General features: G+C 42.9%; 1 protein-coding gene across 2 annotated transcripts; it reads right to left on the minus strand.

Annotated features, from left to right (window-relative positions):
* Positions 1 to 985: 985 nt before the first annotated feature.
* Positions 986 to 22,035, minus strand: LOC115567921 (period circadian protein homolog 2). 2 transcript variants are annotated; one of them, XM_030394871.1, is made up of 22 exons: positions 21,889 to 22,035; positions 17,255 to 17,826; positions 15,269 to 15,361; positions 14,665 to 14,819; positions 14,248 to 14,369; positions 13,913 to 14,114; positions 13,271 to 13,322; positions 12,591 to 12,733; positions 12,320 to 12,398; positions 12,125 to 12,231; positions 11,450 to 11,603; positions 11,230 to 11,338; positions 10,865 to 11,144; positions 9,085 to 9,241; positions 8,854 to 8,990; positions 7,195 to 7,401; positions 6,802 to 7,047; positions 5,391 to 6,625; positions 4,974 to 5,205; positions 4,568 to 4,799; positions 4,220 to 4,370; positions 986 to 3,606 (listed from the first exon to the last, which is right to left on the minus strand). In XM_030394871.1, exons 2-22 carry the CDS (start codon positions 17,707 to 17,709, stop codon positions 3,454 to 3,456), a joined length of 4,701 nt encoding a protein of 1,566 aa, XP_030250731.1. In that variant the 5' UTR covers positions 17,710 to 17,826; positions 21,889 to 22,035; the 3' UTR covers positions 986 to 3,453. The 2 variants fall into 2 exon arrangements, with proteins under 2 accessions (XP_030250731.1, XP_030250723.1); XM_030394863.1 differs by having other exon boundaries at positions 9,085 to 9,244.
* Between the last annotated feature and the right edge of the window lie 4,330 nt (positions 22,036 to 26,365).

A 26,365-nucleotide genomic window follows, 5' to 3' on the forward strand; every position in this document is an offset into this window, starting at 1 on the left:
ATTAATTCAGGGTTCGTACACATTTTTCAAGGTCAAATTCAAGCACTGTTCAAGCACTTTTAAGGGTCATTTACAAAATTTTCCAGCACCTTATCGCTGGGGTAAAATACATATCTACAGGAATATATATACTCATGATTATTTTTTTCACTTTCTTATCACAATTACGTGCATTGTATTATGCTGTAAACATCTAAAATGATGTTTCATGATAGCAAAAACTTTAGAAATTAAAGGAGAACAAAAAGTTTTGTCCAAAAAAAGGGAAGCCACTTGGCGTTCTTCAGGTACACTTGCACCGGGACAAAGAGAGACCTAAGGGCACCCTGTAATTTTCTTTTTTGACATAAACTTTTATAAGCTTTTTGCTTATTCATCAAAGTTTATTAATATTGAACGTGTCATCAGTCCAAATTGCATTAAATTCACCTTCTCCTCAGCCACCCTTCTCTACTGCTACCAGGCTGCATGTGTGATGATACACACACACACACACACAGATTTTATTTCTCCTTGTAATAAGAAAACTATCCAGTCTGATCCCAATGTTGCCAAGACACATAGTTATAATGTCAAGCACTTTCAAGCACTTAAACTAAAATCCAAGCACTTTTCAGACCTTGAAAACACAACATTGAAATTCAAGCACTTTCAAGGATTTCAAGCACCCGTACGAACCCTGTTAATAGGTCAAATATTCAATTATAGATTATTATTAGATTATATCAAATCTAATATCTAAATATAAAATCTATTGTAAAAGTAATTGTTCTTTGCGGCCCCATTTATTAATTTTTGTACTCGCCTTACCAATAGCCACAAATGATCCCTTTGACCTATCAAAGAATAGCTTCACTTAATTTACCAAGTTGTGTGTAACAGTTGATTCATCAGCCCCGCATTATTCCTCCCTCCTCCAACCAACAATGTGCAACCTTAAATGTTGAGCAACGAGCAGAGAAACCATGAATCCGAGTCACACGGGTTATATTTCTGTCATTTTATTACAACATTGTATCCATGTTTCAAACACAGTTTACCTACAAAATTGCACAGAACTGTGCTAGTTTAACATACCACAGACAGTGGCAATGAAACAAATTTACAAGACTGTACACAGCATCATGTGCCAGTACCATGTGTACGCATTTACAGGCAAGGGTGCTTCCAACGACCCACCAGTGTGTAATTCATTTAAAAATGGATTCCCTCCATAAGGAAGGTAAGGCTTAAACACTACTGCAGCATAATTCCCCGGCTTACTCTCAGCATTCAGAGCATCTCAGTTTCCAAATGAATAAATAACTGTGCTTGCACTCCTAATGGATTAAACACAGGTGAGCGTTGGGAGGACACCCTTCAAGATATTTTGCACAGAAAATACACAGAAGACCGAGAAATAGACTGTAGTTGCTAAAGGTGGTGACAGGTGACTGCCCCGTGTGCATTCATTCATTCATTTGTTCATTCATTCACAGGGGTCCACACGCCCCCGTCAGTATGAGACACTCTCTTCACAAACCCATCAGTCACCATAATCACTTAAGTATTTGACCTCTCCGTCCATTGCTCTATGCCCACATGTGTATACACATGCTATGTTCTGCGTACAGTAACATGACCTGGTATTTATTAGAGGTAGGGTCCGTCACTTGTGACACTCATAAACTCTTACTTTCATCAAGCAAATCAAATAAAATTCACAAGAGAATAAAATAGAAAAATAGAACGATAAAAAAAAAAAATCTGACAAGTGAACAAGAAACGAAAAGAATAACAAGAAAATGAAAACTTACTAAGCTTAATGAAATGCTCTTGGTCCAGTCTGTGTTACATTCACAAGCCCAAGAGTTTCTCTGCTATGGGACCAGAGTTGTTCCCAGTTCACGTCCTATTTACCTCGACTGCATGGACCCAGTGTGAATCACAGTTTACTTAATACTCAGATAATGAGAGGCTGGCATGGTTTCTAATACATGAACGTCGCCATTTCTTGTGTAACCCACAACACTTAGGCAACATGGTCCCCATATTTGCTACAATTGTAATGCTGTTCACCCACCACTATCACTCCATATGTTTCAGTGTTCATGTTTGATATTGACCTCCGTTCCCGAACATGGTATCACAAAACTCTTTGACCAAATACTCAGGAATCTGTACAAAACGGATGTGTGAAAATAAGAGCAAAGGAAATGTCCCTGAAATGAGACAACATCATTTTGCATAATGTACGAATGCCTACGATTGCACTGGTTTGTTCTAAAAATGACATTTTGTGGTAGAGCTGCACCATAAGGACAGAAAATTAGTATTAGTTAACAGTTTTAGCAATGCTCCACCTGCAACAAACATGGTTATATCCCTCTTAAAAAGAAAACAAAATGTTTCAAACCCACTCCTCACAACACTCAGAGGTTAATCTGTGTAATGGGCAAGCTGGCTCCAGCTTTTAACCCAGAGGACGCCTTTGATTTCTCTGGAGACAATTGTCAATGCATGTACATTTTTCATATATAAGTACTGTCTTTCAGCTGAAGGGATTTGGCTTAGGCTTAGAAAAAAACTATTCTAGATACAATATCTTGTAAAAATAAATAGGACACGTGATTCAATGAATATCCTGTACTCTGTATCAGATTGTCATCGTTGTGTTTTTTCTGTCGGCCGTTGAGTCAGGAGTCAGTGTAGCTGGGTATTTAACATACTCAGACATGAGGCGATAAAGACACATCCATGATACTAAAGTGAAGTCCCTTCACTTTGACCTGGACTACATCATCCAATAAGCCCAACAACTATTCTACATGGATCCTAATGGGAAAATAAAGGGGGTCCTGGGGCTTAAAGGGGCAACACTAACATAATGTCTGGTGGCAGAAGATTTTAACAGTTATGCCGGGCTCTTTGTTGATAACATCTTTATACTCTTTAATTAAAAATAATTATGCCAATATACAAATACATAATCATTTAAATGTATAAGATGTCCATCAACTGTTAACATTTCTCTTTTTAAGAATGATAACTGCTCCTGTTGCTGTAAAGATCTGCCCTGACACAGCTGATGGGAAACAAATTGATAAAAAAACAAATGTGGCAGGCCAAAGGTTTCCAAACCTCACAGGCTGGGTCCAGATCCATTTAGAGTGTGTGTTGGCGTGTACGTGTTACCTGGCAATTGTACTATATAAGGGTCTTGCATACATAGACCCTCATAAAGCGTTACTGCCCCCTATGGGCGAGCAACAAGAACTGCAATTCAGCAGCAGTCCTCTGTACGACACACAGTGGCACACATCCTCATATTCACCCACAATGGCAACACCGAGTGCTGATGAGTTCATGCCGTTTGTGTTTGTCCCACATCCACATTGTGCGTTTTTTGTGTGTGTATGTGTCTTGAGGGTCCATGTCTGATAGTGTATCCCGCTGCTGGCTGTGTGTGTGTGTTCAGGAGCCAGTGTCGTCTTGAGATTGAGACTCCTCTGATTTGCTCCGGACATTCTTGCCATCCTGACTCAGCTCCACTCGCAGCTCCCCCATGTCCATGTCTGGCAGGTCCTCCTCAATGGGTGCTGCTGCATCTTCGCAGTACACACACTCCTAAAACATCCACAAAGCCAATGTTAATTCTAACTGTATTGCATTTTCCACACAATAAGTATATATTTTAATGAATAGAGTCTGAATATTTGAAGCTTATAACAAGCAGCACTCAGTCTGCTACTGTGTGGCAACCTCATAATGACATCAAGTCTACAAGAAGTCCAGCAAATTCTTCAGTTTTTGCGCCAATTACACACGAAAAATATAATTAGGAGCTGTATTGGTTGTTGTAGGCAGCTGGTTCTGGCTTCTCACTCAGCTGACAAACAAGAGACTGGTATTAATCCACTCATTAAAATTGGTGTTAGCTCCATGATAGTTAATTTAAATTCTAATTTGTGTGCCAAGGATTGCCAAGATGTGTTTATGACACAATCGTTGTGCCTTCAATCTAGATTACTTAAAAATAAAGTATGGACTGGAAGGCAAAGAAAGAAACTTCAGAATGACTTTGTCAATTGCTGATGTTTAATGTAACAGTCTTTACTTTCAGTTTTGAGCATTTTCATGCCAAATGTATCCACGGTTTCATCAAACTGGGTGAGTACTGTGAAGTACTGTGTTGAAGCAAACTGATGTTTGAGAAACACAACACGTGTGTGGTCCTGACCTTGACATTGATAGCAGCAGGTAGACCTCCCCTCCTCATCCAGGGGTGTTCCTCAACTAGCTCTCGCCGTTGGTCAGAGGAGAAGTGTGGCTGGCTCTTCTGCATCTGTCTCAGCCTCTCCTTGTCTTCCCGCAAAACCTTCTGGATGTCCCTGAGGGTCAAGGAACACACACAGGACAGTTTAGAGGCAAGGCTAAAACACACTGCATAATGCTTTACTGGAAGTGTGGAAATGAAAAAACATTTAGGTAATCAATTGGCACAGAAGGTATCTATAGCAAAAAAACAACAACATTGGATGACATCTTATTAGTTTAATGCTTTGGCATTTTTCTCCTCTTATCTTACCTGGATGGCATCTGATAAGTCATCATGACCTTGTCGTCAGCATTGGCCATGAGCAGCCAGAGGGGCTCCTGGAGAACATATTTGATGAAATGCTCTCCATCCCCATGGCTTGGGACCTTGGTCTGCGACTGACCACCTTCAGAGCTTCCTTCGCCTCTCGTCTTGGCATTGGCCTTGGGGTCATGCTCCAAGGAGTCAACACTACCGAAGTATTTGCTGGTGTTGCTGCTCCCTATACACAATTTTAGACAGGGAACAGTCAAACATAGGTTCTAACATAGATACCGGTTTTGGTAAATGTTGAACCAATCACAAATTAGGAATATGATAAAATACCATGATGGTAAATTCATTTACTCAGAGGTTGAAATAACTTTTGTATTGTCTAGATGTTTCTTCTACTGACCTGCTCTGCTGCCAGAAGCTCCGCTACCTGAAGTACGACAGCCTGAGCCTGATCCTGAGCCTGATCCGGAGCCTGAGCCGGAGCCACATCCTGAGCCCATGGAGCCTGAGGTGGCTGATCCAGTGCCAGAGTGGGAGTCCTCCTGCTCCTGCAGCAAGATGTCTAGCAGGTCGCAGGATGAGGAGTTACCATCGCTGTGAGCCCCGTCTCCTGCAGACTCTTTGCATGACACCTGAAACACAAGGTAGCAAAACATCAGTGATAACCTCACACTTCAGTGAGGCACTGTTAAAGCAGTATCATAGAACTGTTTGTGTGGATATCGATGATTGAAGCATTTCTGTCAGAAGTCAGACTTCTCATGTTACAACAAATATCATATTATCTCTTTCCATCACTTGGTTCATTTTCTCTCACCTGTTGGTGGTTTTCACTTTTGACAATGCCTCTGTTTTTCTCCCCTGCAGCTCCAGCTGACCCTGATGCTGCTGCTGTGCTGTGTCCCTGGCCTCCAGCAGGGGGCACTGTGCTGTCAAGCCGCTCCACTGAGCGCTGTCCTTCCTCCATACTCAGTAGATTGAGCTGAAGCGGCGAGCTGCAACGTGACTCAAACAGTGGCGGTGATGTTGCTGGCTCCCTTGCTCCAGAGGCGGGGGTGGAGGAGCGTGATGCTGCCCCCTCTCGGACCAGGGCTTTAGGGGGCTCTGAGGCTAGGCTGTAAGGGAAGGGCTGAGATGGATATGGGGCTTGGGCCACAAACTGAGTCTGCACTGAGAAAGAAGGCTGGGCAGCGAAGGGCTGCTGGGCAGTGTAGGCAGTCTGAGTGGCCTGGAAAGGCTGCTGGGCAGTATAGGGGGTCTGAGTAGCCTGGAAGGGCTGTTGGGTGGTAAAAGGGGTCTGAGTAGCCTGAAAGGGCTGTTGGGTGGTAAAAGGGGTCTGAGAGGCCTGGAAGGGCTGTTGGGTGGTAAAAGGGGTCTGAGGGGCCTGGAAGGGCTGCTGGGTAGTGTAGGGGGTCTGAGCTGTTTGGAACGGCTGCTGGGGGGCAAAGGCAGTCTGCACAGGAAACGGCTGCTGGCTGGTGTAAGCGGGTTGTGTTTGCATGGTGTAGGCTGGCAGCGGGGGCTGAAAGGGCTGCTGAGTAGAGTATGCAGGTTGTGTCTGTGTCTGCTCAGTGAAAAATGCTGGTCTAGGGGCAGCTCCAAGCTGCCCAATCTGACCTAACTGTCCTACTTGGGAGAACATGTAATTGGGTAGAACCAGGGCCACCACAGGTGTAACAATGGGTGCAGGATATGGAGTGGCAGTAGGTGGGGCTTGAGTGCTCTGCCCATCTCCAAAGCCTGTAGAAAGGGAAGGGTCAGGGAGTGGGGCCTGAGCTGGGGCAGCAGGTGCTGGGGGGTAAAGCGGGTAGGCAGGCACCATGGCTGGGTAGGAGACGTTAAAAGCTGATTGAGATGCTTCTGACGGCGACCATGAGGTTTGGTTGAGACCCTGAAGAGGGGGCCGGGGTTTGCGGTTTGACACAGCGCTGTCTGACGACTCGGGATGCTTCATCCGTGGCTTCTTGGACTTCCTGCTGCGGATGCCCTTCTTGGCAGTAGTCTCTGGCCGTGTGGTGCCCTGTTTGGCTGCACCTCGTGGTCCAGACGATCCTGAGACGAGACATGGAGGAGTCAGAAGAGTATTTCTCAACCTCTCAAACTTGTCTAACTGATATTATGTACACAAAGACTTATATCAAATTTATAGTCATAAATAAAAGCAAAAGCAAATTCATCATGGAATGAATATTAGAATAACTATGTGGTTACTATTAAACACTGTGTACCTTCAGCGTTTGCTGGCTCTCTCTGCTTGTGCAGATATGTTGAACAGTCCTTCTGGAAGGTCCTGGCATTGACAAGGTCTCGGCAGCGGGTGAGGAAGGCCTGCTCTTCTTTCTGGGTGTGTGCAGCCAGCACCTGTTTGGTCAGTCCTAGACGCTTGTATGCCTCCTTCTCCTGGCTGGGTGGAGACACCACACTGACAGGTAGAGCCGGAGGTGCTGGGCTCTCTGCCACGTCCTCAATGATCTCTGTCAAAGGAGTCAGAGCCCTAAGTATTAGTCAAACAGAACTCAAATCCAACAGTCTGATGTTACACACCATGTACTCCTCTTAGTTCGTTTCTGTGCCTCAGTGATCAACATGCCTTCCATTAAACAATGGACACCAACACTCACCAGAATCTGGCTGCGGCTTTTTGTCTCCGACATGGACAATGGTGCTGCTGTAGCTGCACTGTGATGTGATGGACACAACACTCTCAGCTTTGCTGGGCAGAGTGAGGGGTGCCAGGGGGCCTCCCACCACAGCAGCTGCTCCAGATGGAGGTTTCTTTGGTGCTTTCATGTTTGAAAGGCCTGGCTGGGCTTCTAGCATCAAAGGGTCTGTATTGGGAGTGAGAGAAAAGCCCTGTTAGCTTCAGCTACAGGTGATTAGAGTCTTATTCCTAATAGTAGCAGCTGACTCCAAGTGAATGCAGGCAATAATTACTATGACAATGAACAATGTAGGGGGTGATTCTTAAGTTTGATTAAGTATCAGGAGAGTATATCTACAATTTCACATGGTGGGCTCTATCTTGCACTAAGCGCAATTGACTTTGTACACTGGCGCTTGTATAATTCCTATTTTGCATTCGACGCACATTGGAATTTTCCCTCCACAGACAAACGTCCTTAAATTAGGGAATGAATTTGCGCTCCCGGGGCGGTTCAGCGAAAAGAGGAGGCGTGTTCCGGCGCAAACGTTCACTGGTGCTATTTTGCTGTTTCAGAAAACAATTCCGCAACAGACCAGGAAAAATCCAGTCTATAGTCAGTGGCGCTTATTCAGATGCTATTTTAAGGGCGCATGCTTGGCCATAATGTAGCGTGTGCTCAAGGTGCACTTTGCTTCTCTCATCTACAAGGAAGCAGGTCCCGTTTTTGCAAACCATACAAAAAGATGTTGAAAAGATTTAAACAGAAGAACTAATTCTTTTTCCCTCTGATGTGCGACGCGCCCGCCGTAGCCGTGAGGGTCCGGGAGTGGCAATGCGCGATGTGCTCCTGGTGGAGCGGGTGGACGGAGATGGAGTTGGGGGAGGAGGAGGAAGGAGGAAGGGGCACAACAGGAGCAGGTGGTGCGTTTGGAGACTTGAGGCTATGCGCCTGAGAGGCCGCAGCAACATCGCCACCCGGTCGAGACGGGCATTAATACCTTGCCGCATCCCGGACAGTGCGGTCCGGTCTGACAACGCGGCCACGGCGTGTAGTGGGTCTGGATCCTCTGCACCTTGGTGTTTGCGCTGCTCCCTCCTCAGCTGGCCCGTGCGCACTGCTCCCGAGGCCCGGTGCGATGTCCTGGGGATGCCAGCCGTAGAAACAATTGTGGCATTTTCCTCCCACGCCCGTTTAACCAAAGCTAATTTGGATGGATTTCTCCCATCCCCCATACAATGCCACTTCTCGGTCTTTTACGGCCCTTACGAGAGCGTCGGTCTCCTCGGCTGTGAAGCGCTCCTGGCATGCGCCTGGCAAATTCGCCATTATAATAGCAATCTGCCATGGAACAAGCGCGCTTGCTATTAAAGGGAATGTGAGATGACGCTCTGATTGGTTTATTGCAGGTTACGCCCAAACCACACCTATGAGTAATGTAGCTACTTCAGACCAACCCATTTTAGATTTGCGTCGGGCGCAAGAGTAATTTATCCCGCCGGCATAATAGCAACAGCGCCTGAGATCCGCCCACAAAACTACTTGCGTTTTGCGTTTGATACTTGCGTTTCAGATCGTTAAGATAGAGCCCGGTGTGTGACATGTGTTCATGTGCATAGATGTATGATGTGTACATGCCTGGGTTTCCATCTGGAAGCACTTGCACACCATCATCTGAGCCCCTCTTGTCATCATCTGAGTTAGAGGATGTGGTGTTGGAGGAGAACTGGTACTTCCTCTTCACTGTAATGGGAATGTTACAACTCTCCAGGTACCTGAGAAAAACAAAATTGACGTAATAAGAAGTGGCATCTAAACACATGTAATCTTTTAACCAAATCACTCATCATCGCAAACACCAACCCTTACCTAATGACACTGTCGAGGCAGCTGATCTGCTGGTAAGAGTGGACAGTCTGGTCTTTACAGGAGAAGTCCTCCATGCTGGCTGCAGCACTGTCTCTGACCTGCAGGGGGGGCACCAAGTCCTTCAGCCGCACCGCTGGACTCTTCTGAGCTCCCGCTGCTGCTGGGCAGAAAGGGATTAGAAAAGGATTAATATTCTCTTAAAAAGGGTACCCATTTTTTCTTTTCTTTTTTTTTTCTTTTCAGAATTTGATCTTGACATGAAGTTCTTTATTCCTTGAGGAGAATGTGCATCAATGTGATTGCCACTTTAGAGTTGTAGCTCACATGTTCACCAAAGTAGCTCAGTTGGCAGGGTGTACGCCCTGTATATAGAGGTTGCGTACTCGCCATAGTACGGCTCAGATCTGACCTTTCAACCTTTCTCATCCCATTTCCTGACATCTGTCTGAGCTGTCCTGTCCAATCAAGCCATGAAAGAGGCCAAAGCAAAAACAGATAATGACATTACAGCACAAAACACACACGTTAAGTTTTATAACTGAGTGCAATAATGTATGACATTACACTGAAATGATGGCTTGCAGCAACAGAGAAAACAGCAACGATTAGCTAATTGTTTTCACTGTAACTGCGTGTTTGCGTTTTTGCAGTGACAGGGTATATACAAGAATCCTGAAGTTAAATCTAATACTTTTAAGATCTTTCTAAGATCCTTTTTATAAATTTTTAGACCTCATCGCCACTTCAAGTTCTAACAGGTTACATCAGCGACACACTTACATTGTAAGATAGCACAACCACAACATTTTTTGGTTGTGGAAACTCCTAATCAATACAACATAATTCAAATAGGCAGGGTGGGAGAGCAAAGCACAAGAGAGTTAACTGAGCGGCTAACCCAATGAACGGTTTATTAGAAATAAACCATTAGAAATCAGTGTTAGACCAATAAACAAAACAATTGACAAAACTAAAAATGCAATACATAAAACACTGGTGAGCTTCTTGGAGGGTCATGTCATGTAGGAACTCCTTCACAAATGCCCTGTGGTTGAAGAAGTATTAAAATCTTTTACTCAAGTCAAGTAGCAATACAACACTGTAAAGGTACTCCACAACAGGTAAAAGTCCATAAAGTAAAAGTACACTATTACAGTGTTTTCCCAACACATTGACTAATTTGTGGCGGGGCGCCACAGTATCAACACCGTCCGCAACATATTACATTATTTTATTTTATTTTTTTACTACTTAAAAACGCAGCGTATTTGTTCAGCTGCATTTCCTTTTCCTGCTCTCCCTCCATCTCTCTGTCACTCATGCGTCTCCGACACACAGCCCCTTCCCTCCATGCGCAGCGCATGTCTCTCCATGAATACAAGATCAGTCGTTGAAGTTATGATGCGGAAGGTTAACATTTGGTGCAGACAGCTGCAAAAGTCACAAATTCACAAAAATGTTGGATCTCTGCAGGCACCCCAATCCCAACCCCCTGTCCAAGAGGGCAAGCGCAAACCCCCCCGCTGAGGGGTGCTGAGATTATTATTGGGGCAGGAAATAAGAAAGGAAGTTCTGCCACACCAATTTGTATTATTTTCTGTGTATAAACTTTACCTATTTGGATACATACATATATATTGAAAACAAGCTTAATGAGGTTAATTTTCAAACAAAGCTTATCTTGCACCAAATGTATGCATGTTACTTAATTTAAATACGTGTTCCCCTGTCAAGGCAACCACAAAATGTTATCTGTTTGGTGATATCAAACTGAACTCACTGTCAGTGGTTTTCCTCTGCTCAGGCTTGGATGGTGAGGGTGAGGGCGAAGGCGAAGGGGAGCGCAGGCCAACCTGGGAGTCCTGGTTCTTCAGCATGTGAACCCCTTTACAAATCTCCTGGAACGTCCTGGGAGGTTTAGCCTTGCCCGTCTCCTCCACTGTCTTCCCTGTTGTGACGTTACCATTGCTCTCACTTGATGAGCTGATGCTCACCAGCTGCTCATGGGAACCATTGCTGCCATGGCTACCGTAACCACTGGAGCCCATGTTGTGGACCGGCTGGAAGGAGAAAAAAGTGTGTTTATTTTGGTATGTAGGGGCATTAAGTGAGGGTGTGTGTGTGCACGTGTGAGTGTGTACATACTTGGAGTAGCAGCCTGTGGATTTGTTCACTAATTTCCTGGATGTCTGAATCCATGATCTTCCCTCCATGAAAAGCTGGTGCTGCAAAAACATCTTCATTCACAGGACCCCTGAAAACAACACCATGCCACTGTCATCTCGCATGTCTCCCGAAAATATTCAATAAATCTCCCCTGATGGCAAAAAAACCTAGCCTAAAACAATACAATGGGTATACTCACATGCGAACTTTGTGCCTGCCGATGACAAAGGACACCTTGCGGCTCCAGGGGTTGACAAAGCTGGACCAGCTGGTGTCAATGGTGATGAACTCGCCGTTTTTCGCACAGAAACGTATCGAGGAGTGATCGAACGGCTGCCCTGCATACTGCAGAACTGTTGGCGACAGAGGGCAGAGTGAGTGTGAGAGAGAGCTGAGGAACATCAAAGGTTTAATGCACCAGTCAAACTGAGTTCTAAAGAAAACATGATACACAGGTCAGTGCGTTTACATGACACTCAAGAAAACCGAATTACTGTGTTAGTCCGACTATGATCGGATTTTTAAGGTGCCTGTACACACCTTAGTCTGTGTCTCTGTTACCACTAGTTGAAATGGGTACAGCGCCACCTAGCGTACCAGGGTATGACATGCTCCGGCCCAATAATCCGATTTTCTCACCGGCATGTATACTCGGATAATTGCAGTCGTCTGGTTGAGTAGCATAGTCGCACTATGGCTGTAATCTGACTAAGCTGTGCATGTAAATGCACTGAGTGACAGAACACAACCAGGCTCTTCAAAGCATCTTAAACCGCTAAGTAATGAGTGGCTACTTGTATAAACTGTTGATGCTAAATAACTTTTGCATGCATACTGTGGTCATCAGAGAATCAAGTAATGAAAGGGTTCCTACTCTTGCGATGCACTGCCAGCATTAAGGGTCGGTCACTTGGGTGCAGATTGAGTAGCACAGGGGTCCCGATCAGGTCCTGAGGGAGGTAACCCAGCAGAGGAACAGCCCTGATGGAGAAACAACAACATCAACAACGTGTTAACGACGGATAAAAAAACCAATCCTGCAGCGCTTCTGCTTTCGACATGTCCTCACCTCTCATCCACATCCTGGAACACACAGTTAGGTGTGTGTGTGGTGGTGAAGATACGCTTGTCGGGAGGAATTCTGGGTGCTATGGAGAGAGAAGAAAGAAAAAATTGGATTGGTCAGACATAAAAAGAAAATGGCAGTCATTAAACATGCACAGCATCATGCTTTTAACCAAATGCTTTATTCAATATTTTTTTGTTAAGTGAGGCAATGTGCTCAAATGAATGAAGTACTAATGTCACTGAAAGCATGTGGAGAAGGCGGCAGGCCTCACCTTCATATCCGGAGTGCACCCTCTCAGCCAGCAGGAGACAGCAGAACTGTTCCTCAGCCAGCTCCGCATCCTGGACTTTCATCAGGTATGGAGTCATGCGGAAAGGAAGGTAGTGTAGTTCCCCGTCACGCCCCTTACTACCACTGCAACACACACACACAATCGTACACATGCACAATTTAAATGCTGTTACACACAGAAGATAACAAGTTTATGAACAATTAAATTCATCATACTTTTTTTAAATTGGATTAAATATATAACTCAATATTTTGTACGTCACAGTGCATTGTGGCAAATAAGTGAACTGTTATTGAATTTTAATGGTCTGACGCATAAACTCCTCAAAGCTATACCTGGTTTTCATTTTTTAGATGTTCGAATGTAGTAATTATGTAATTAAATCTAATGAAAGTATATTAAAGTCCTCCGTGTTTTCAATGATTAAGCACATTTAGAAAAAATATATTTTTGTTAGTCATTGTGATCACATTCCATTTCAAACAAGCAACAGAAAATCGTGAAATGTAGCTCTAACACTGCAAATGGCCACTAGATGGAGAAGCAGTTGAGAAGCTCATAGCTGCCAACTTCCTCTCAGACACCAACCCTGTGCTGACTCAGAGCTTGTTTGAGCAGGAAACTATGGATCAGAGAAGCGACCGGCCACTGTCACTCACCTGATGCGGCAAAAGAAGGACTTCTCCTGCATGCACTCCGTGGGAGACGACTCTGAATAAGAGACAGGGAGAAGGGGGGATGAATATATCACCAAATGCATCGCATTGACTTCTTCCAAACAGTACATCTGTCGGTCATACATAATCAAAACACTGCTGACAGGACCTAAAAAGTCTGTCTCTTAGACAACAAAATAACTAAAGCCTTTTTAGCATTTATTGCAGAGCTTCAGCAGAAGTTGCATTATGATTTATGCACGTTGTTCCAAATGATCCCGTTTAACCCCCATGCACCTACATGTGACTATATCCTCACCAAATACGTGGCAGGTGTGTGAGTAGGTGTGCATATATTAATGTCTGATTGAGCATGTTAATGAAATACGTGTAATGTGTGTGTAAGCATGTGTGCGTGGGTGGATCATGTGAAGGTGTCGTGTTGCATGTGGGTTTTCCGCGTGCTCTTCGTGGGTGACAGAAATCTAGCACCCGTGTCCGATATGTCTAGTCTCATGTTGGCCCAGTTCAAAACGAGTATCTGTTCATTTAAATTTTTTCCGAAAACACTGGATGAGATTCACACACAGTTGCAGCCAAGAGATATTTTCACACTTGAGTACGAGTTAGGGGGATAGCTGGTACCTGCTCCGGTGCACATGCTCCATGAAGGCAGACGGTAGGGCGTGGTGAAGCTGTAGAACACGCTGACGTCCTGAGGGGTCAAGAACTCCACAAACTTGGCATTGTGAAACACCTCCCGCTTGCAGTTCAAGATGGATGCCGCCTGGTCTGAGATGTAAACAATCTTACCCGTGATGAGAGACACGGCTACAGCAAATATATCCTGCGGGCAAAGTTAAAAATGAGTCAGTCAGGTGTCGTTAGTTGAATGCATCCTCCTTCATGCAACTGCAGTTAGGTGAGGGACCTTTTGGAGGTTCCTTATTCATTGTGAGGTAAAGGTCAGAGTAACTTACAGTGTTTTTAAGGGTGTATTCAGAGGTGATGCTGTTGATTTCCTCAATGGTGTAGGAAGATACATCGAACCCTGGTGGCTGACTGTCATTAATCATCAGCATTTGGTAGTATTCCTCATTGGCTGCAAAACAACAGAAGATGGATCAGTCCACATATCACTTCACACAAAACTCCCAGTCAGCGAGGAAGACCCTTTTCTAACAGTCATGTTTTTAATCACATATCTTTAAGAGATACTTTAGCAAATCATTTTTAATTCAACGTCTCAAACTCCAGCCAAGGATTTGCCAAATCATCAATCACCCTGGTCATTTTTTTATTTCAATATCACAGCCGTCAACTGCATTGATGTACAATAAACAACGACGTGGATAAATGTACGAAGATGCATGAGTACTTAAAGAAGCAAGTCTTACCTTTCACCTGCTTCACACATCGCAGCGCATATTTGAGCGTGTTGAGGGTGCTGCTCTTGCCCTTGCTCCTCTTTTCAGACGGCAAGTGCATCTTTAGCTCCTTTAGGGTCTTGAAGAGCTCCTTCTGTGTCTTAGCTTTGGCCGACTGTTCGCTGCTGCAGAGCGTACATGAGACAGATACACGTGCATCAAGAAATGACAAGGTCTCACCAGCGCTGTCACAATCTGGGAAGGACAGCTTTCTGGTATGCAGAGCAGAACAGGAGGGGGGCTCTGAGCAGCGTATAAGGGAATCCGGTATGACGGGATTGATTTGCAGTGGGTGATTTGTCTGACTTTTCGGAACGCTCTACTGTTACATGGTTGTCCACCGCTTAACATTTTACATTACATTTCACAGAAGTAAATAAGTGATCTTGTACTTTCTTGGATTATTTTCTGTCAGTGTATCAAGTGGTTAAGTGTCGTGATATAAATATTTTTCTTTTGATTCAATCTGAGTGCCATCCTAGTTCTCGATTTGTTTTTCCTTTACTTTTCTGACTTTCCTACTTCTTACAAACTTCTGGAGATAGAATTTAATTTCGTGTCGGTAGTTACTAACCTGCAGCCACTGGTTGAAGGGTTGTCCTGCTCGGAGCTCACCAGACTAAAGGCATTGGAGCTGCTTGGCGGTGAGGGGCTGTGGGAGTTCGAGCTGTAACCATAAACAAGATGACATGTCATCGAAGGCGTACGGAAAGACCACAAAATTATGACGGGACAGTAAGAGCGCCAAAACAAAAGACTAAGACATAAGACTAAACATGTTAAGTGAGTCAAGGACTCTGTGTTAAAGAGTGTGCTCAGAAAGGCACACACATACCATCTGTGTACCCTGTATGCATAACAATGTGCGACAGGACGACATGTTAAAATCTTCAAAAAAAACAAAAAAAAAAGAAAGAAGACAAGAGGAAAGATTAAAGGCACGCAGAATACAGTCGTCAGCTCGTGTTAGATGAGTTTGTTGAGTCCGACTATATCTCAATATGACTTTTGTTATAGCATTACAAGAATAACAAGCCATATTATAACTCACAAGTTTGTTTTTTACAATCCGAGCAAAACTCTAAAAATAACCACTGAGCCCAAAGCAAGCCACCTGTATGTGTGTCTGACGAGTGAGAGAGCTCAGGAGAACCAATGTTGCATTTAGCATTTAAAACAATTGAACACTTTTCACTGCTTGTTTCATAACTGATTTTATGGTCGACACTCTTGTGACACAACAGAATGTGAACATTTTTTAAATGTTATTTGTTGTCCTGAACTTGAGCACATTAAAGTAAGCATTTTCTAATATCAGCTGATATATCATAATGAGATTTTTAAACTTAAATAACAGCATTGGTCTTTCAGGTCGGGCTGTACTTCTCATAGACAGAGAGTGAGGCTGAGTGTTAAATTGGTGTCTATTTTCGAAAAAACCTCTTTACACACTGTGTGCTACAACATCAGCATGACATTATGTGGTTACTACATTTCAATAAAGCAGCACAAAGAGTTTGAAACACAAGATGTTGTGGGCCACTAGCTTCAGTTTAATGGCTACAAATGCAAAATGGGTGCCAAGTGTTTCAAGTTCCTCAGGTGTGTGTTGGGGCCCTGATCTCATTCTGTCAGCACATTCTTGCGCAAAACATCATCAGTCATTTAGAAAGTAAACACACTGGCTCAGTGTTGTGCAGCAGGGTCTACACAGGGCGACTGTCAGTGTTTGTGTAGCACATGTACCACATGAGTACAAAGAAATATGGAAGCATGCCTACAATCTGATACAATCCCCATACAATACTCTATCCTAGGCTTCATGTTGAATGTTAGAGATGGCATTATACTGGAGTGCATGTTTACAAGTGCATCCATTATTTTTTCTCCACCTGATGGATATAATGGAGGTGGAGAGCTTGGTTATGTAACAGCTGACCTCCCGTAGGTGTGCTGTTTTCCTCAGACAAGATAGAAATTTGGGGGTTGGATAGATGTAGAGAGGGTTGTTATTTAAAGCCTGGATCCTCTGAATTGCATACTGTTCATAAACAAAACATAAAGCCCAGTTATTTAGAATAATAACTGAAACCAATAACTCTTATCAGATCATATGATTATCATCTCTGAGTAGCTAGCATGTTGTTATTTATGTAAAACCAGATGACTGAATCGCCAGATAATTTCATGACAATGTTGAGTGTTTTCTAGACAAGCTACTTCAGTGATAAGGCTGAGTTATAATCCTATTTTTCGTGCACGGAGATGGTTTTTCTTTTGAGGACAATGACATTTCATTTGTAAATGAGACCGTCAATGAAAAGGACCATGTCATTTTGTAGCCTCTCTCAAAATTAGAAATAAAATATCGCCTTCTGTCACCGACAGTCACTGCTAGACTCCTCCAGCAAGTCAGACCAACAATGACTCAAACAGGAGAAAATGGCCCTCATATTACATTTAATGAACCTTACTTCCGTGACCTAGATGGTCCGCTCCCCCATGGTGGTGGGAAAAAAACATTATCAAATATGACTCAGTGCATTTGATGTGGCCTCACCTCTTGTTGCTCCCTGAAGACTCCATGATAGCAGAATCCTTGCCATTGCCATTGGAGCTGCCCACCGATTCATTGCCATGGGACTCATTACCATGTGACTCGTTACCATGGGATTCTGTCCCACTACCACTTGAGCCGCTACCACCCATCTCTACATCTTCATGTAAAGGTGGCCGTGGCCGCTTCCTGTCGTCGTGTGCGGAGCCCGGCGAGGCCGGGTGCTCATGGCTGCTGTCGCTCCCCTCAGATGCCAGTCCCAGCCCGGGTTCCAGTTCCACACCGCTCCGCCCACCACAACCCTCGCCGTAACTGCTGGCCATGCGGTGACGTTGGCTAATGGAGCCACAGGGAGAGTGCTCCTCTTCCTCCACCTGGAAGCCGACACTTTCACGGTTCCGTTCACGACCTTCCAGGGTTGAGTACAGGTAGCTGTTTTGATCGCTGCCCTCAGACATGGGGAGGCCCAAAGAGTTAAAGGTGGGGCATTAAATTATCTTCCACATGGCAATACCATGAAGTGTCTGGCACTGGGATGTAAAATTGGGTTGATGCCTCAGCAGTTGGGATGCAGTCTGAAGGAGGAAAATAAAACACAGCTGAAATTACAAAGAAGAATCCCTCTACAATAAAGTGCACGTCTATAGATAGCAGATCAAGAGTAAAAGAAAGGTCCTAAAATAAGATACAATATCAGTGGGGATTAAAGCAACCATTCATCAAAGGAACAGCATCAGACTTTGATCTGATCAGCCAGTGTTGCTTTGAATCTCAACTTCTGCAAAAGTCTATGATAAACCAAAGGGCACAGCTTCACACATTAAGTGATCCTGTTGAAGTTCTGATGTTGTCACACACGCACACACACACATGCACGCCTGCGCGGGCACACACACACACAAACACACACACACACACACACACACAAACAACAGGGGCTGCTGCCATGCATCCTCTTAACAGTCTGCACAGTAAATAGGACACTGCTTGCCCTTTCCGAGTGGACTTCAGCCCCAGACCAGTGAGATCCAGTTTGATTTTTCAAAAGAGCTTCTCCAAATGAAAGGTGAGTCCGCTCAGATGAAAGCGCAGCTTTGAGGGCACAACTCAAACAAAAAACCTCAACTCGCGCAGACTTTTAGGACTAATATGGATGTGGACAAGACAAAATTATTTGAAATAATTTTTACTGTTCAAATTTTTTAAAAGCAGAGCTGCAACTATAGTAACTCTGCATCTTCTTGAATAATCGATTAGTTGTTTGTAGGACTGGGTATTGTTAATAACCTCACGATTCGATTTTGATTCTTTAGGTCACAATTCGGTTTAATATCGATTTGATTCAATATTGATTTAAATGCTTCGTTATCGATTCAGTAATAAGTAGTAATAAACAAATAATTCATTAGAGTACCTGTTGATGGTTTTTAAATTCACAAAAGGAATCTTAAATTATAAATCTTTCCTCTATTTTCTGAATCAATATTGAACTGAGAAAAATATATTTAGATTTTTTACCCACCTGTAGTTGTTTGGTTTATAAAACGTCAGAAAATCGAAAAACAATGAAAAACTATCTCTGGGGACTAGACAAATAACAGCATAATCATTAAAGCCACAGGTACAGATCCCACGCAAACAGCTGATAAACAATTGAGCTGATGCACTGTCCATGCTCACTTTAGTCTAAATCAAATAAATGCAGCTTTATGTAACACAGTGATGTGCCCCTCAATCCACCAAAGACATAAAACGATGAATAATCACACAAGTGTCAATCACCATGTATCATAAAACATATTCAGTTTAAATATCAGTCATCCCAGACAACTTCTGCCAACTCTATTAGAAAACAAGCACCCACATTGGAAATAAAGGTTTGTTTACACTTGTTTGTAGCACACCACAACTAAACAGGACTATTAACAAGCGGTCAGAGGTGTCGAATGTCATTCGTTCTCTGAATGAAATGTAAGAAAATACAAAAGCAACCGTTTTCATCAGCTCTGACATCTCTTCCTAGCAGGAGTTGGGGCTAAACCTGTCTCTAAAAGTCTTAATAGGAAATGCTGGCAACAGGCACTGAAGCCAATCCAAAATGTTTCATTGTTTTTTTCTGCTATCCAAGATCAGGTTGCAGCTATTTACATAAGAGTGCAATTTCAGCAGCTGGTCTATGCTATTCTTTACTCTTTACATAAGCAGCAGTTTTACATAACACCTTGCAGTTTTAGGGAAAGGTTTTCATTTTTAAACGTCTACAGAACCCTTACAGACTTTCCAACCACCCACACACCCACTGCCACCTTAGGAAATGACCCAGTCCCCAGTATAACTGAGCCAAGCTTCAGAGGGGACTTTCCATTGGCTGCTGCAATTGACCAATCAGGAGAGAGCAAGTAGTGTAAACAGGTTCGAAGAGGGATGTTAGTATGGAGCAGGTTATAATCATGGCACTAATAACAAAGGCTCATTATTTCAAGAAAGCCATGCTTAGGCTTGTGACACGGGCTATATCATATGAACAATGTAAAAGTTACAGTTATTTAACAATATTCAGTCTTATTGCAAGAAACAGTATGAATTGTGTGCAGCAGAATGTTAAGGTATTTTAAACAATCAACAAAAGATGTTACAATTTTTTTTAAACACAGGTTAATGTATTGAAATCACTGTCAAACACAAATATATATATATATATATATATATATATATATATATATATATATATATGTATGTATGTATACACACACACATATATACAACACGTATATATACATATCAAGATCTGCAGCATAAACATAAAATACTGTATTATTGTGGAAATAATTAACACCGCATACTCCAAATACTCCAGTAATACAAAACAAACATTTCTATATGCAAATGTACACTCCATGTACATTTAATCATTTTGAAACCCCCTCAAACTTAAAAAGACCATGCAATATGCATACGACCTTACCAGACACCTTTTCCTTTATAACAGCAATTCATAGACCAAGACTATAAAGAATTATAACTTTCTTCCAAGATCTTTAAAACTATCTTAGATACGCATAGACAAATATGTCACTCTCAAAACAGAACAGGAGAATGACATAATGCCACTGAACTCCCTTTGCCTCCAGCTAGTGCTGATACACCCAGCACACTAGCACAGATCTCACTGTGGCATTATACAAGGCTGCTCCAGTCACATGGATTTGGCTACAGTGCAGCACAAAGCAGTGGTGGCCCTGTTTCATAAACCCACATGCTTACACTTGTTTCCAACTCCTGAATGAAATCCAAGCCAGAAGTTACATGAGCACTGTTTAAGATAGAATAGAAAATGTATACAAAGAAGGGAAGATAGTTACTGTTGCTAGGGCAAAACATTAGGCCACTAGTGCTGATTGAAGAGGATAGGATACCTACAAAAGGTATAATTTACTTGTCAGCATTTAATATTTTCATGATCAGGTCTACTCCAGTATTTCATGTCACAAAAAACCTGTCACTTCATTACATATATACTCTACGTTTTTACATTTAACAAACACATCTTGACACATTAATGAAATACAGGTAAACTCTAATAATAATGACCAATAACAACATCTAATAGAATGGCATCTCATCTGTTGTTGGAGTAGTGTGATACAAATAACCTTCTTAATTGCTGCCACAATGTTACCCAGAGTTAATTACTAGGTTATAGGAAAGCTCCCCTGCTTTACGTGTGTGCTCATATGAAGGCAAACATTTGCCATAATTAAGAGTCAAAATCAGATCAAGGTCTGATGTGGTTATCCAATAAAGGTCGAGCATCGATGTCCAGCTCATACTGAACGTAACAGTATTGTAATGGGATTATTAAGCCGACCTAGTATTCACAGGTAGCGTTACAGTATTGCAGGTGCAAACAGGTGTCCCTGTGTTTGTGTAGACTACACCTCAAAGAGGCCCTTGACAATGAAAACCGAGAAATAAACCAACTACCATGGACATTCGTGTCTATTTGATTTCTTTAAAATTATAACGTCTGCTCGATTGCATTTGACATGTATTTACCTTATGCAGTGTCACAAGAGCATTTTCTCAGATATCATAAGCAATAATGCCAGTGCTTTCTATGAGTCCCAACAGAACTTGACAACTGACGAACAGCTCATTTTAAACGTCAGATGTTATATAACCATTTCTATTGTATTTCATACATCGACAAACTTTCAAAAGACTGAGGTTAAATTAAGTTAAATACGATAAAAAACACTTCTGTTCGGGGACAGGTCCTCCCTTCCCCCATCTAACTCCCATTGACCTGCTATTCAAAATCCACACACACGTTGACCTGCAATCCAGTGCACGGTACACTGACACAGTTACGTAAAAGTCACTATATCATTCAAAAGCCGCTACAAAATAGCAGCCACTCGGCCGCCGAGGGTCCGCTTCACGAAAATAGACACGTCTATCCCTACGAGTGAAAATAAAACCTCGGACAGGTATTTTTCGCTAATAAAAGTGCAATAAGTAGAGCAAGTAACATTTCCGCGCATGCGCACTTAGGACTTCGTTATGCAACTTATTTTTTTTTTTAGCTCGATTATATATTCTTACTTAACTAAAAGCTAACAATTGAGCACACCAACCTGAGCCGCCGAAGCAAAATTCGCCTTCCCGGTCGTCCTTGGTGCCGAGCAAAAGCAAAGCGGTGAATAAAACATTCAGTTAAATCGCCCAATATTCCTCAATGGGAGACGGCACACCGACGGGTTGACACAGTAGTGAACGGTTCATCCCCGGCACTCTCTGGCTGAGGCCAACCAGCCAATCAGCGAGCTCGGCGCGCGACCTCAATTCAGACTCCGCCCGTAGCGCTTCCCAATTGGCTATAAACTATGGGTTTCCATGGAGAACATGACGGAATTGCAATAGTGCGATATCATTGGTCCCGAGGGCTGTCCGTCGTTTTATATAAACAAGTCATCCACTGCACGTGGAATCCCATGTTGTGTGTATAGTGCGGCGTGAGGCCGGGGCAGTTGCGATTACGCAGCAGCGAAAACTATGAAAAGGTGAAAATTCATAAATGCAAATGTCTGAGTCGAAAACGACCAGGAAACGAAGAGCTACACAGAACAACAGCCAGGACCGCGCGCAGTTTACCTCGGCCCTGTTGAGGCAGAGTCGCGCGAAACTCTTTGCTGTCGTAGGCTGAATTAAATGTTAAATGTGCTCGTGAGTTGGAAGATGCGTGCCGTTACGCAAGACACTGCATCCGTAGAAGCTCATTTTTTAACTTTACAATATTAAAAACACACGCCGAGAAAGACTGTCGGTGCGACAAAGTGTCAAACGACATATTTGGTGATCTAACCAGACATGTTTTTTTTTTTCTTCCCCGCAGCTGTTACATGCGTCATATCTGTTATTGCACTGTAGTGATGCACCCTTCCTTCGAGAAGTCATGCATAACATGGCTGCTGACATTGTGGAGGGTTATTTCTAACACGACAGAGGAAGTGGGTATGGTAATCTTCATAAACGTGAACATGACTGCTGTTAGTCATTAATGATATGTAAGTGATTTGGGAGAAAGCAAGATCTAATCGCTCCCTCTCTCTTGCTTGCATAATCAGGCATAACATCTGACAGGGATGAGGGTTCACTTCCTCTTCTTATTCCCTATTGAGACCTTTGTTTAACAGCCTGCTATGATGAGTGGGACTGTCCTTTGTGCCAAGCTTACGCATCTTAGTTATCCATGAGTGGCTGTGGCTGGAGAGCACGCACTATTTTCCCATGCTGGCATGGCAGCCACAACACCATATTTTCCCTTCTTCAGCCAAGAGCTGTCGTGGAGCAGCTCAGTGCAGAAATGTGGACTCGGGCTCTCTGAGTATTGCAAGTGCCAGTTTCAAGTGGCAGCCACTCACCCCCACTGAGGTGGCACTCTAACGACCAACACACTGCAGTCTGCCTCATGACACTCCATGTCCACTCACCAGAACATGTGAGAACCAAGTCTCTCACATCCACCCTCTCTAAACTGGCTTGTATGATATCACACTAACAGTATGAGGTTCACTTGTTGGCTTTGTGCTTTCCAACATTTCCCAGGAAGCCTTTCGACGGGCCCAAAGGAAGAGGTGTAAACTTGTTGCATTGAGTTGTGGATGTGAGCGTAGGTGGATGGATTTAAATCTTTCTTCACCACACTGCATGCTGTGGGTGGAACTGACAAAAAAAATGATTTATTCATGATTACTCTCATCACCATCCTTTCTGTCGGACACACATGCGCTCACGCTCCTTATTTGCTGGAGGGGACAGCTGACTGGGAGAACCTACAGGTGGGTGGAATTCCCTAAACAGGAGTGAGTCATGATGTGGGTGGCTTTATCTTTAAAGCCCAGGAGCTTTGACGGGCGGTCATGACTATTATGATTATCTAACCAGATATCCTCTACAGTTAATTCGCATGTATCACCACATATGTTACCGTGCATGCATGAGCTGACTTCTTCTGGTGTTCTGCACAGTGTACTGAGGAGGGAGGTTGGAAGTTGAAGACACCAGAGGATTACTTACCTGTATTTGCCTCTTTTGATAGAAATAAGAATTCAAAAATCTTTGATGAATAAACAAATCCAAATCGAAAGGAGTGTGTACAGATAGAGAGGAACAGAGAGGAGCTGACTGTGACAGGTCGGCTCAGATCCCGTGCAACTCTATCAACAAGGAAAGTTTTAAGCCTACTCTTAAAAGTAGAGAGGGTGACTGCCTCCCAAACTGACGCTGGAATATATTTCCACAGGAGAGGAGTGTGAAGTATTTAGTGGTATCTAGTGGTGCGGTTGCAGATTACAACCAACTGAGCCTCTCTGCTCACTCTCACCACAGTGGCTGCAAAGAAACACGGCAATGCAACACGGTGGACTCAGCAGAAGAAGACTCCCTCCCTTTACAAATATAAAAGGCTCAAGAAAAAAAAAAAAAATTCTTAGTTTCAGGAGAATATACACTAAAGAAAAGTTAATAATGAATATTATATTCTTTATTGTATGCACTGAACCTGAAAATAAAAAGCACCAGTCAAATATTCAAGTAGTGATGTTAGCCTTGAATATTTAAGGCAAGTCACCGGTGTTTTTAAATGTACCCAGAAGTCATGCTGAGTAAAAGAAAAGTGTTAAAATATGACGTTGCTCAAAGTATAAGTTTCCCATACAAATAATACTTTACTATAAGTGTAAAAGTTTGAATGTAATTATGTATGAAAAGTAATTTTCTGGAAATTTCCAAAGCAAAAGTAAAAGTAAATTATGAATATATATTTACACAGGCAATTGTCAGATCTGATTATGAGCTTTTTCCTCATTGTCTGAATCACTGTTTTTGTTTTCAATCCAATAATAATTGCACTCGAACACGCACTGCTTTAGCTCTGAAGCAGCTTGTCATCTGTAAAGTACCTAGTCACTGCAGTTATCACATAAACGAAGTGAGTAAAAAGTACAACATCCGCCTCGAAAATGTAGTGGAGTGGAAGAATAAAGTAGAAGAAAATGGGAATACTCAAGCTAAGAGCTGCCGCTGCTTTCTGAATGCATGTTCAGCATCCTTAAAAAAGACAGACCACTTTTAGAAAACACCACGTAACGTATGAAGCAGTAAGCATGTAGGGCAGCATCAAATGTGTGTGAGCTTAGGTTAAGGTAGCATCTCCAGTGAGTCAGAGGAGGACTTAAAACATCAGACAGCCAGTTAACTGCTCTGTCCTTGTACGCCTATGTGTCGGATGGAGCCATTATTTATATTCATGAATGTCAAACTCAGGCAGCATCGGCCACCTGTTGACGTAAGTGATGTCGGGGGGGAAGAGAATGAAAGCGGAGGGAGCATCAGATAAGAAGAGCACCAGTTTATTTCATCTATAGATGCCGAGGATGACATGAGAGCTTTGCTGAGACACGCTGTGTGTTCAGTACGTTCACATTTTGAATTATATTTACTGTTGTGTTTTTCTTCACCGCCCTTGTCCAAATCTGTTACTTTCAGATTATTTTTCGTTCGATCTTTTATATCCCTTGTTTGCATCTGCAGCTGTGTCCTCAACCAGGTAAAGGTGAATTATGTAACTGCAGTGAACAACACACACACACACACACACACACACACACAGCAGATGATTCACACTGGGCAACGACTGAGGCTTAAAGTAATAGAGAACCGATAAATGCTGATCACTGAAACACTTCCCACAGAGGGAAGAGAAATAGAGTTTCTGAGTCATTCGTACAGCAATAAAAAAAACAAACAAACACTTTTGTACACTTCAGATAATAAAGACCTCCCACACAAAGGAGCTTCATAATGAGGTGGGTGGCAAACATCCCTTTCATATCCCTTAATTCCAGCGTAGAGAAAGAAGGTCACAATTTGCACTTTGCAGTTCATAAACAAGGAGAAGTGACACCGGACCACATTCGAAAGCTCCATATCTATGTCAAGGTTGTGTGCAAAACAATACATCTTTTTCATGGGAGACACTATAATAATAACAGTTGACCTCTATTTAGCTGCTTTGGTTAGATATTGTGCACGCTGACTCGCTGTTATGACTTATTGGGGCACTTAAATAGAAGAGAGCCAGTATTAAACGTATTATTAACACCCAGGCTTTTCCTGGTTTGACAAATGTCTGCTGCTCTTCATCATAACAAAAGATAAGTGCCTCAGATTTTTAATGCAACAACTCCTTATCAGCACCTCGAAGCACAATTTGGGGATGTTGTATTTGCATTTCTTGCCACTTTATACCTCTCTCTAAATTTATTTAGTTCTACATTCTAGAATGATAAATAATGCGCTTTTTTTTAACACACACTTTGTCACAGCTATAGTTCTTGGTTATTTTACAAATTAATGGATAAGTTCACCCAAAAATGAAAACTAAGTCATTATCTCCTCAACCCCATGCTGATGGAAAATCATATCAAATTAAGTTTCACGGGCCTCAAAACATATGTGGAGAGCATTTTGTCATTCTCCTAAACATCCTAAAAAACAACTTCTTTGGTTTTATATTAGAGGAAGCCCCAAGATTGAGAATTTGGCTTCAGA

Source organism: Sparus aurata, chromosome 2 (assembly GCF_900880675.1).
Source record: "Sparus aurata chromosome 2, fSpaAur1.1, whole genome shotgun sequence".
NCBI lineage: Eukaryota > Metazoa > Chordata > Actinopteri > Spariformes > Sparidae > Sparus > Sparus aurata.

Bases quoted from the DNA above. Each gene is read 5' to 3' on its own strand.
- LOC115567921 (XM_030394863.1), bottom strand. From the start codon at position 17,709: ATGTCTGAGGGCAGCGATCAAAACAGCTACCTGTACTCAACCCTGGAA. The intron at 11,604-12,124 runs GTAGGAACCCTT...TGTCGCCAACAG, and splicing joins GCTGGCAGTGCATCGCAAGA to TTCTGCAGTATGCAGGGCAG. The intron at 4,800-4,973 runs GTCAGTAGAAGA...AATTGTGTATAG, and splicing joins AGCTTCTGGCAGCAGAGCAG to GGAGCAGCAACACCAGCAAA.